At 36.0% G+C, this 13,380-nt stretch overlaps 1 protein-coding gene across 1 annotated transcript in view; it reads right to left on the reverse strand.

Moving 5' to 3' along the window:
* CST7 (cystatin F) overlaps positions 1–11,457 on the reverse strand; it is an 82,906-nt gene extending 71,449 nt beyond the window's left edge. Inside the window, exon 1 of the mRNA XM_053709297.1 lies at positions 11,361–11,457. Coding sequence (XP_053565272.1) covers positions 11,361–11,430 — 70 coding nt within the window. The 5' untranslated portion in view covers positions 11,431–11,457. The remainder of the gene's footprint in view (positions 1–11,360) is intronic.
* Between the last annotated feature and the right edge of the window lie 1,923 nt (positions 11,458–13,380).

Below are 13,380 nucleotides of genomic sequence, written 5' to 3' on the forward strand. Positions count from 1 at the left end.
ACTTCTTTGATTATGTAACAAAAGTATTAGACAAGGGAGGAGCAGTTGATGTAGCATATCTAGATTTCAGCAAAGCATTTGACACCGTCCCACACAATAAACTTATTCACAAACTATATCTCCTTGGTCTAGATTCAAAAATTGTGAAATGGGTGGAATGCTGGCTTAAGGACAGAAAACAAAGTGTCTTAGTAAATGGAGTTCATTCAGCAGAGGGGGCTGTTACTAGTGGTGTTCCTCAGGGGTCAGTTCTGGGGCCTGTTTTGTTTAACATATTTATCTGCGATATCAGCAAAGGGCTACAGGGGAAAGTATGTCTCTTCGCAGATGATACAAAAATTTGCAACAGAGTGGATGTTCCAGGGGGGGTAGACAAAATGAGAAGTGATATACAACAATTGGAGGATTGGATAAACGACTGGGATCTAAAGTTTAACACAGCAAAGTGTAAAATAATGCATTTAGGGAAGAAAAATCCAAATGTTAATTACAGACTCAATGACACTTTACTGACTGTTACAGACGAGGAACAGGACTTGGGAATTATTATTTCAGATGATTTAAAACTTAGTAAACAATGTAGTAATGCAGCGAGTAAGGCTAGCAGAATGCTTGGATGTATTGGTAGAGGTATTTGCAGCAGAAATAGTAAGGTTCTTATGCCACTTTATAGATCATTAGTTAGGCCTCATCTTGAGTATTGTGTGCAGTTCTGGAGACCATATCTTCAGAAGGATATTAACAAACTTGAATCTGTGCAAAGGAGGGCTACCAAAATGGTACATGGTCTAAAAAATAAAACTTACCAGGATAGGCTCAATGACCTAAATATGTATAGCTTAGAGGAGAGAAGGGAAAGAGGTGATATGATAGCAACTTTCAAGTACATTAAAGGGTTTAGTAAAACTGAGGCTGTGGGTATTTTACATAAAATGGAAAATTCAAGAACAAGGGGTCATGAGCTCAAGCTAAAGGGTAGTAGATTCAGGAGTAATTTGAGGAAGCACTTCTTTACAGAAAGAGTGATTGATTTATGGAATAAACTTCCTCAAGAGGTAGTAGCAACAAACACTGTGGGGGACTTTAAAAATGCATGGGACAAGCATAGGGCTATCCTACGAACTAGATAAGTTTATACTGTTAGGTAAGGTCGGGCAGACTTGCTGGGCCTATGGCTCTTATCTGCCGTCAATATCTATGTTTCTATGTTTAAACTTTATTATTTACAACACTGTTAACACGTTAATATTGCATGTGAGCTCATGCCGCCCATAGTACTCTTATCTTGAAAATGAGTCACCTTTAACCCCTTTGAATTTTAGATAAAAACCTGCCCAAAATACTGAATCATTTTTAGCATTTTTACTGTCACTCCATTTAAACAGAAATAGAGCCTTGTTTTTTTATTTACCTTTAAAAACTATATATATTTTAGTAGACAACCCAAGGTATTGATCTAGGCCCAAACAATTGTTAACTTTTTCACAAACTTTGGGTTTCTGACTGAAATTATTTACACACAACTACCGCAGTCATAAGACAAATGTTTTGTTCAGAAATAACAGAGATGCATGGCTTTGCAATTCGTTTTCAGCAATTAGAAGTCCACTAATTGCAGCTGTGCACCACACTTCTGAAAATCCAAACAGTGAAGGGGTTAAATTAGTTAGCTGGTAAGGGTAATATAATTTTAATACAGGGATTACTGACACTTCCCACCTCCCTGATCCCTCCTAACCAGCTCTCTCCTCATCCACATCCACACTGACCACCATCTTAAGAACTGGCAGTCTGCCAGCATGAAGTTTTTTGGGTTTATTATTTAAAAATAAATTAAATTGTATTTATTTATTTTTCTGCAGTGTAGGATACCTCCTTACCTTACCATTTCCCCTGATCCCTCTCAAACAACTCTCTAACCCTCCCTTCTCCAAATGGTGTCTGCTTTCTTAGGTACTGGCAGTGGTCTGCCAGTACCCAGTTTATAGTTTTTTTTGTTTATGTTTTTGCATAGTGTAGGGATCTCCCCCCCTCACCCTGATTAAGCTTATCTCTGTAATCTCCCCTCCCTCTTCCAAACTAATTTTCTGTAGGTAGGGTGCTGCCCCTCCCCCTTCACTACTGTGCTGCCTACCCGCCTCCCTGCATCCGTACTTGACCTCCCACCGGCACCAACAGATGTTTGCTACAGACAGTGACACAGAGCGTGTCCCCTTCTGTAACGATCAGGCATCTGCCTCCATATGGAACCAGAGATCTTATCATGCTCCATTTAGATATGCAGACGCCTGCAGCTCAGGAACAAAAGCTGTTGGCTGTCACTTTACAGCAGATGCTTCTGTAGTGTCCTGAAGACAGGACAAGTATATACATCATCTTGGGTTAAGGGGTTAAATATATTTAGTGGCACACTGTGCAGTATTGTCTATATAAATACAGTATTTCATACTTCATATTATTTTTATATCATTATGAATGCATCAATTGAGTCACTGTGGTATCACAAAATAGAAATTGTTATAACATGAATTTCACACATACATTGTGGGTGTTATAAAGCAAATGATTTAGGTCCAAAAAAAATGATATTACATTTTAAGGCGCCTTTATATTTTCACACTAACCCTTGCTTTTAAAAACAGGATTTAAATACTCATTTCTCACAGAATTATAGATTTTGAAAGAAAGAAAGAAGAAGCAGAAGGCCCACCCATTTTCCCCAGATTTGAAGTGTAAGCTTAAAGGGGCATGGTACCCAAATGTTGAAGCACTTGAAAGTGATGCAGCACAGCTTTAAAAAGCTGACTAGAAAATATCACCTGAACATCTCTATGTAAAAAGGAAGATATTTTACCTCAAATTTATTCACAACCCACTGTAAAGAGAAATGAAGCGACAGGGTGCTAGTTCCAGGAGAAGCTATGGAGTGTGCATCTGGCATGTGCAGGCACAGTCATGGTATTTTCCTATTCACTTTAAGCAAGTTCTATAAAATCTCATGAGAAACAAAGCATTACCTCAGCACTGCTGATGGGCTTCTTCTTTTTTTTTTAACTTGCAGCTGGACAGCAGCTGATGCATAACTGTTTGCACAGCACTTACTCTTTTGAGCTGAAGAAATATTGAGGTAAAATATCTTCCTTTTTTACATAGAGATGCTCAGGTGATATTTTCTTGTCAGCTTTTTACAGTTATACTGCATCACTTTCAAGTGATTTAGCATATGAGTATCATGTCCCTTTAAAATGACAGTAAAGTGAAAACTAAGCATTCATGGGTCAGATAGAGAATGCAAATTTTAAACAACTTTGTAATGTACTTTTGTTATCAAATTTGATTTGTTCTGTTAGTATCCTTTGTTGAAAATCATATCTAGGTAGCAGCAGTCCACTACTGGGAGCTAGTTGGTGATTGGTGGCTACAGATATACCTCTTGTCACTGACTCACCTGATGTGTTCAGCTAATCCCAGTTATGCATTTCTACTCCTACCTAGATTTACTTGTCAAAAGGATACAATGAGAACGAAGCACATTTGATGATAGAAGTAAATTGCCAGGTGTCCAGTATTCAACCAGACAGTCCAATATTTTAGCAGGCTGTCCAGACACTTAAAGGGACAGTCTACATCAGAATTTTTATTGTTTTAAAAGATAGATAATCCCTTTATTACCCATTCCCCAGTTTTGCATAACCAACACAGTTATAATAATATACTTTTAACCTCTGTGATTATCTTGTATCTAAGCCTATGCAAACTGCCCCTTTATTTCAGTTCTTTTGACAGACATGCAGTCTAGCCAATCAGTGCCTGCTCCCAGATAACTTCACGTGCACAAGCACAGTGTTATCTATATGAAATACGTGAACCAACACCCTCTAGTGGTGAAAAACGGTTAAAATGCATTCTGAAAAGAGGTGGCCTTCAAGGTCTAAGAAATTAGCATATGAACCTCCTAGGTTAAGCTTTCAACTAAGAATACCAAGAGAAGAAAGCAAAATTGGTGATAAAAGTAAATTGGAAAATTGTTTAAAATTACATGCTCTATCTGAATCATGTTTATTTTGGCTTAGACTGTCCCTTTAAATGATCAATTATTTAAAAAATCCCAGAGTATGTAAAAGGTCTCCTGTGCCTTAATGCATTACAAATATGGGGCAGAAAGAAGTTAGGGGCAATCCAGGGGGTAAAGTCACTACTGTGTACATGTGTTACTGGCAACCAAAGAGATACAATTATTGATGTGTAGGTTATTAGCAATCAAGTGGTAAAATGACTGCCTATTTGTGAAATATATGCATGATAGGATTAAGAGTGGGGGGCTAGGGTAGAGCTTTGGTGGTGCACACAGACCATTATGCAGGAAAACTGGCAACCCTACCTAGATATGATTTTCAATAAAGGATACCAACAGAACAAATCAAATTTGATAACAGAAGTACATTGGAAAATTTGAATCATGAGAGTTTAATTTGGACTTTGCTGTCCTTTTTAATATAACTACACATCTGATACACCCCAAACTGGAATTTCTGTATTACTCTAAAATGATTAAATCCTTTCTAGCAGTAAATGAAAGAAAACAAAATATCAGATGCTTGAGTAAGATGAGACCCCCTCACCTCAAAAGGAAACCACAATACGCTACAGGACATTTGCAGTTGTGTTCAACCAGCATTTTGACAGAACTAGTTTAATTCTGGCAGTTCACATACAAATTTTAGATGTGCAAATATTTTATATGATTATAATTTGATCTACTACATAGATACAGCTTTTTTTTTTATCATGCAGGTCTGCACTGGATTAAAAAAAAAAGACAATTTTTACATTTAAAGTTTTGTACCTTATTTAGAATTTCTTTATCTACTTCTCACCAAGGTAAAGGAACCCATTGCAAAATAACCCCCCACGCTAATTTAAAGTGCTAGAAAGTTAAAAATAAAATGGTGATATCCCAAGTTCAATAGAATTCATTTCAGCTTCACAGTGTACTGTATTTTTTTCTCATTTTAATATGTTCCCAATGATCCAGCTTACCTGCTGGACTGTATTGATTTGTTTACAGATACAACCTTTACCTTCATTTTGTTATTTGAAATAGCTGATTGTTCCTGTTATGTCCCAACTATACTGAAAAATGCAATACTAAAGGGACAGTATACTTGCTAATTTGTATTCTTTTAAAAGACAGATAATCCCTTTATTACCCATTCTCCAGTTTTGCATAACCAACAGTGTTTTATTAATATATGTTTTATCTCTGTGATTACCATGTATCTAAGCCTCTGCAGACTGCCCCTTATCTAAGAGCTTTTGGCAGACTTGCATTTTAGCCAATCAGTACTGACTCATAAATAACTCCATGGGAGTGAGCACACTATTATCTATATGGAACACATGAAATAGCCCTGTATAACTGTGAAAAAAACATCAAAATGCACTGAGATAAAAGGCAGCCTTCAAAGGCTTAGAAATAAGTTTATGAGCCTACCTAGGTTTAGCTTTCAACAAAGAATACCAAGTAAACAAAGCAAATTTGATTATAAAAGTAAATTGTAAAGGTGTTTAAATTTGTATTCCTTATCTGAATCATTAAAGTTTAATTTTGACTTGACTGTCCTTTTTAAAGTACTGGTTATAGAAAAGCTATGCAAAACTAGAATGTTTAGAAAAATAAATCATGCTCCCAGTGGGGAGATGGAGAGAGAGAGGTACTAAAGTATTTATTTTTTATTGGTCTCTCTAAGAATTGATCTCACTGTCTGTGTATATTGAGATAGGATAACAATGCATTTGTGTAAATATAGAGAACTAAGCTAATGATGGCTCCCCTCCCTGCAAGTTCAGTCCATTTCGTTTGGATGTAGTTTCAATTAACATAAATAACGAATTCAATATATAAAAATAAACACAAGGAACAATTTCCAATACATTTTATACTCTACAGCTGGTATAACATGGCATTATAAGTAAATTAAAGGGAAGCCAATTTAACAGAACACTGTCTCTTTAACACTCCCGCTGCAATATTAACCTCAGCTGAAAGTAAGTCTACTGCATCATTTACAACTGAATCACAAGGGTAGTCACTATCTAATGGATCCTTTCATCCAAAGTAATACATCCTTACCTTATACCTGGCTCTAGCTATGTTTTATGGGGTCTTTATTTTTGCTTAAAGCCAAGTGTCCCTGCCTACTCAAGGGATGGGTCCCAACCATAAGCATCTGGACTCATCTGCTGCTAGCTTCCTTGTTCTAATTGCAGCCAATGATGTCACTGCTTATTTGACTACAGGATGGGGTTAATCACTGTCCTATATCTTGAAATGAAGGGGTTAATCACGCCTTGCTGTGTTTTTGGCAGTAAGAAGTTAGTGATCTCTGTGTGATTACACAAAGGGGTTTAAGCACTGCTTATTATATGATAGATAAGATGATCATTATTGTCCAGCATATTATTTAAAGAGAGATGTTAATAACTGCCTGTGCTTAGCAGTAAGTTGTTAACATTGTATATTCTTGATATGAATGGTATAATACATAAAATCCATTTCCTACTTTGATTCAGTAACCTGCTTGCGGGGCCACATATCCAAGCTGAGGGTCAGGACCTGAGTAATTTGCACTTGGCTTTCAGTTGCTGTTCAGGGGGGAGGGGGTGAGCACACCTAATTTTCATACCCCCCCTCTCCCCCATTGGGCTGAGAAAGAGGGTAAAAAGCCACCAGTTTCTACCCTCAAGATACCTGTGACTCCACCTCCTCCTGCCCTGCTCATGGAACACCCTGTAACCAGGCCTCCACTCACTCTGTCCCAGCCCGTAGAACACCCAGGACTTCATACAGGAGTGTTAGCCCCCATAATAAGACTTCTGCAACCGCCACTGCTAACATTCTTGCAGCATTAAAGGGGTTCAAGAATTCAGAAGGCGTACAGAATATACCCAATGATGGCATAATAAATGGCTTTATCATGCTGAGTGAAGAAGTAGGTTTTACTACATTTAAAGCAAAAAATTCCCCCTTTCTTGATTCACTATAGATTTAAATGTACAAAGGAGATTATATCATAGCAGTTAAAAATAAATTAGCCTGGTGGGTAATCAAGAGGAACACACAATTCTGTTTGTATCGGTTGTACTGTGAAATGTAAACACGCATTCCGATTTTGCAACTAATAAACTTACATTAGAGATTATCTGACATCCAGTCTGTTGTGCATCATGTAGATATGCAGTGTTGAACATATTGCCACCATAGACACACTTTGGGCCCTATGATCACAAATTCACAGCCATGGAGAAAAATCACACAAAATCTTTGAGATTTTGTTAGACCTTATATCATGCATAGTGAGATAAACATCTTTGATGGTAAACTTTGTGTATCTAAAATTCTTTGTGAACCTCTCCACAGTGGCAAGTCTTTTTAGATCATTTTACCCTGAGCGGAGAGCTTTAGATCATTGGGCCATACCTGAGCATCACACACATACATATATATATATATATATATATATATATATATATATATATATATATATATATATATACATATATATATATATATATATATATATATATATATATATATATATATATATTTATAAGCTTCTTGGCCATCCCATTCCAAAACGATGGGTATTAATATGAGGTTGACCCCTCACTGAGCCTATAACAGCTGCAACTCTTCTGGGAAGGCTTTCCACAAGATTTTAGATTGTGTCTGTGGGAATTTGTGCTCATTCAGCCAAAATATCATTTGTGAGGTCAGGCACTGATTTTGGAATAGAAGTTACTATGACTTCTATCAGACTACCAGATAGTTAAAAGGGACATGAAACCCAAATTTTTTCTTTCGTGATTTAGATAGAGCATGCAATTTTAAACAACTTTCTATTTTACTTCTATTATCTAATTTTCTTAATTCTCTTGATATTCTTTGCTGAAAAGCATATCTAGATAAGCTCAGTAGCTTCTGATTGGTGGTTGCACATAGATGCCTTGTGTAATTGGCTCACTCATGTGCATTGAAGGATATGTAAAGAATGAAGCAAACTAGATAAAAGAAGTTATTTGGAATGCTGTTTAAAATTGTATTCTCTATTTGAATCATGAAAGAAAAAATGTGGGTTTAATGTCCCTTTAAGTGTGAGCCATCACTCCAGAGAACATGTTTCCTTTGCTCCAGAGACCAGTGGCGATGTGCTTTACACAATTGTTTCTCAACCACATTCCTCAAGTAGCCCCAACAGGCCAGATTCTCATTTTAGCTGGACCAGTGCACAGGCGAAATAATCAACTGATTGGTGAGAGCAGGTTAGTAACCATGGTTACTGATCAGCTGATTATTTGACCTATGCACTGGTTCTGCTATAATGAAAACCTAGCCTGCTGGGGGTACTTGAGAACCATGGTTGAGAACCATGGTTGAGAAACACTGCTTTATACCACTTCAGCCAACTCTTGGAATAGCACATTTTGATGTGAAGCTTGTGTACAGCTGTTCGGCCATGAAAACCCATTTCACAAAGCTTCCGACACACAGTTCTTGTGCTGATGTTGCTTCCAAAGGCAGTTTGGAATTCTGCAGGAAGTGATGCAACAGATGAAAGGCAGATTTTACACCCCGCTCTGTTAGTTTGAGTGGTCTACCACTTTTTGGGTGGGTTGGTTTGCTTCTAGACAATTCCACTTCAACACAGTTGACCAGGACGTATCTAGTAGGTCAGAAATTTCATGAACACACTTGTGGCAAATATGGCATCCTATAACAGTGCCATGTTTAAAGTCACTGAGCTCTTTAGTATGACCCATTGTACTGCCAGTGTTCGTCTATGGAGATTTCATAGCTATGTGCTGGATTTAATGCACCTGATAGCAATGGGTGTAGATAAAACAACTAAACGGAATAAGTACTGGTGCCCACTTTCTTTTGGCTTAACTTGTGCTTGTTATATTGACCATGCTTTATAGCAAATCTTTTATATGATCTTGCATAATTGATAGTATGTTCAATTTTCACTATTTCTTAGTGCAACAAATGCATAGCTTCAAACATTTTACCAAGTACAAACAATTGAAGTACCTATGTGGAGGGTTTATTTATACCACAGATTAGAAAATAATGTATAACAAGGGAATATTTTGTCCTACTATTCCAAGCAATAGCTTAAACAGACAGCACTAATACTTGACCTTGCTGTATTTTTCTTGTATTCCTAATTCTTTAAAGAAAAGCATTAACACATTTTGTGTTTTAAACTGGACAAATCCCCCAAGGCTTTGGGTACCAGGAACATTCTTGACATAAAATCCATCCTTTGTTAAATCTCTGGCACTTGGACAGGCAAAGTAATTTTAACCACTGGATTATAAACCAATACATTGCAGCATGTGTTAGATGTCAAAAGGGAGGCACAAATACACATCTAATAGGCTAGAAGCTTCTAAAGTTGTGCATAGTGTATACAAATGAGTCTAAACATTAGCAAACTTAAGAAATCAAAAAAACATACACACTTCTTGTACAATACATAGGCTGTATCATCTCTTTTAATCAGTGAAGGTTCCAGACATGGGAGCAAAGGGGCAAATACTTGTGCCCCAGGCTGGGGACTAAGTCAGGGAGACTGCAGTTGCATGTGACTTGTGGGTCAGTACACGTGTGTTCAGTGGCTTAGCTAGACATGAAAGAATATTTTCCCTCTCTTCCTCTGAACAACCAGCCTAATTGTGGTGCAAAGTAAAAGACTGAGACGCTCTGGCACCTCTGCAGAACAACCACAGCTTTGAATCATTATTATACCTATACCATTGTCCAGAGATCAGCAACGCTTTTCTCCACAACTGTCATTAGATAAAACAGACAGAATTGATACATACTGTATATTGTGTAACTTCAAATTACTCTATATATTAAATAACCAGGAACAAATTGTTTCTGGCAGTCTTAAAGGCGAGAAACAAAACAATTGGCAGACGCCTGTACACCTGTGTACATTATAAGAAGAAAAAACAACTATAAGAATTATTAAATAATTGTTAACTTGATAAATGGAATGTGATATATCCCTAAGATGCTGCCATTTAACTGATTGTTTGGAAACATTAGATAAGATAAAGTATAGATGGTGGATAAAATAGGCAAAAACAGCTACTTCAAATGACACAACGTAGGTAAATGAGCTGTTTGTAAACAATTTAATACACACCAGCAGGTAAAATGGATCACTAGGGACAACGTACACTGTCCCTTTAACTATGGTTTCTGCAGTAATGAGGTTAGTGATGTGGGAAGCTTTAAGAGCGTGAATAATACTGAGTGTTAAAGGGATACTAAACCCAATTTTTTTATTTCATGATTCAGATAGAGCATGAGATTTTAAGCACCTTTCTAATGTACTCCTATTATCAATTTTTCTTTGTTCTCATGCTATCTTGATTTGAAAAAGCAGTACTGTAAGCTTTAGAGCCGGACCATTTTTTGTTCAGCACATGGGTAGCACTTTCTGATTTGTGGCTAAATGTAGCAAACCAATCAGCAGCTCTACCAAGGTGCTGAACTAAAAAATGGGCCGGCTCCTAACCTTTTATTACTGCTTTTTCAAATCAAGATATCATGAGAACAAAGTAAAATTGATAATAGGAGTAAATTAGAAAGTTGCTTAAAATTGCATTCTCTATCTGAATCATGAAAGAAAAAATGAGGGGTTAGTATCCCTTTAATAGGTATAATATTATTTGTTCTAAAGCCATAAAGGTATGAAAACAACATAGCAATTCCACCACAACAGCTCTGAGATAATTTATCTATAGTAGCAAGAAAATAGCAGCTGCAAAGTTGCTAATTGCACAAAGACAGCTTGCACCTGCAACATTCCCCAACAAAGTGCTTATCCACTGTGATTTTAAATAACATTCTTCAAATGTGCACAATATTTAGAATACTGTATGTATATCTATAATGTGTATATATGGCTTTCTGAAGGAGCAACACAAAGCTAGTCTTTTAGTTTATCTTAATAAACTAGTTCCTTTTTTAGAGCAGTACACTTACACCACCACCAGAGACTTGCAACACATTATGTTGTTGCTATGCTTGTACTACAGACAATAAAATAATTTGACGACAGTTTTCATATACTGTACATTTCCATAGCTTGCTATCTCTATAAAAGAAAATGTAAATATATTCAATAAGGATAGATTCATTATTAGTACACATTAAATATAACCTTTAGACACTACTTTCTGTGTATGTGGCCAAATATAATTGTGTATTTAAACTGTAAAGCAAGTAGAATATATTACTACAGCTATGCAAAAACATTAAAATAAATGCACATAAAACTTACCACTTGATTTCCCAGGAAAATCTTGGGTATGTAAAATGACAAGCAATAACAAGCCCCAGATTAATCTCATGGTTGCCTTTTGGAGCTGAGTCTGAGAATTGTAGCTCAGAAATGACAAAACTCACACAGGAAGTTTCAGAGTGTTGAAACTCTTGTGATTGGTTAATGATTCTGAAACATAACTTCTTCAGTTACATTTACAGATAATCCGTGTAGCTGGACCACTGATATCAGTTAACTATACTGACAAATCAATATGCAGAGTAACTCAGAAGTATATAAACAAGTATCATTTTTCATTACATTTTAGGAAGAGAACTAAGCACAATATTTTAACAAAAGATAACAGTGTAAAACAAGTAAAATAATACTGAAAATAATTATGCAGTTGCAATGAATTAAAATAAAGGTAAACTTAAATTGATTGGATAGAGCATGATATTTTAAACAATATTCCAATTTACTTCTATTATCAATTTTGTTTAGTTCTCTGGGTATCTTTTGTAAAAGAATAATCCTATGTGAGCTCAAGAGCATGCCCATGGGGTCTATGCAATAAGAGGTGAATTTCAGGTGAATTGTATGCAGCATTTAGTATGCATTGTGCTTAATTTTGAAGTTACTGTCCCTTTAAATTTCCATAAAGAATCTGCTGAATAATCACAACTGGGGTTGATTAACACAGAAATTACTCTTGAAATGCTATCCAAGAGGGGAAGGAAATCTGTTGCATTTTATATTCACAAGAAAACCAAACATGCACTAGTGCATATCTGTATAAAAACACACACATATATATATACACACACACATACATATACACACAAAAATATATCCATACATACACACAGGGCCGCCATCAGGGGGTGACGGGGTGACTCCTGTCAGGGGCCCACTGGGCCAGGGGGCCCCATGAGGCAAGCACAACTATTATTTAAAAAAAATATATATATATATTTATTTTTTTAATTTTTTAGCAGCCACCAGAGGGCGCTACAGCAGAGTGCTATTGAGAGTGGGAAATGTTATTACAAGGAGTAAAGTATTAGCATTTGAGAGGATTTCTGAGTGTGCATTAAACCAATATGCACAGTGTGAGACAGACTTGGCACTTCAGTTGGATAGAGTGTGCCTGAGTCAGACGGCAGATCACTTTTATTTGCAGAGGAGGTAGGACTTACTTAGTAAATGTTTCTTTGTGCAATTTTGGATTTGTAACTTCAGTGTGGTAGTAGTTGTATGGTGGGGCCAGGGGTCCATAAAAACACATTTTTTTTAGCAATATGCAGCAGTGTATTTATGATTATTTGACAATGGAGGCATTTTAGCTAAGGTTTTTACATCTGCATAAAATGTTATACTCTTAGGCTAAGATTGACAAGTTTTACAGGTTATTAGTGGCTATAAAGATAACAACTGAAATAGTACATCTATAGCACTCAAGAACTATATTTAAATATGTTGTTGTTCGTTACTAATTCTTGAGACTGGGTTATTACTGTTATATTCAGATCTCTGAAGAAACAGAGTCAAAATATCTATCCAAAATTTGTGATCCATTAATTTCACTCTCTGAATAAGTTTGTAATCTATAACTCAATATATTATTCTAATAAGAAGCCACATTATTGCTTGTGGTTTTAATTACATTTCTTTCTGCATACTTTTAGTAGTGTTCTAAGAATAAAAGTAAAGTTTTAAAGTAAGATATTTTGACTCTGTTTCTTCAGAGATCTGAATATAACAGTAATAACCCAGTCTCAAGAATTAGTAACAAACAACAACATATTTAAATATAGCTCTTGAGTGCTATAGATGTACTCTTGCAGTGGTTATCTTTATAGCCACTAATAACCTGTAAATTTCCAAATTAGTACATAGCACCACTGATTTAGATTTCCAACGAATTATGATTAACAAATATATATTAATCACTATATATTGAGTTACTTAGAGCTTTTCAATTTATATGAGTAGTGCCATTGGCCCCTTTCTCTTTTTTCAAATTAAGATTATTCAG

This window comes from Bombina bombina, chromosome 4 (assembly GCF_027579735.1).
Source record: "Bombina bombina isolate aBomBom1 chromosome 4, aBomBom1.pri, whole genome shotgun sequence".
In the NCBI taxonomy this organism is placed as follows: Eukaryota; Metazoa; Chordata; class Amphibia; order Anura; family Bombinatoridae; genus Bombina; species Bombina bombina.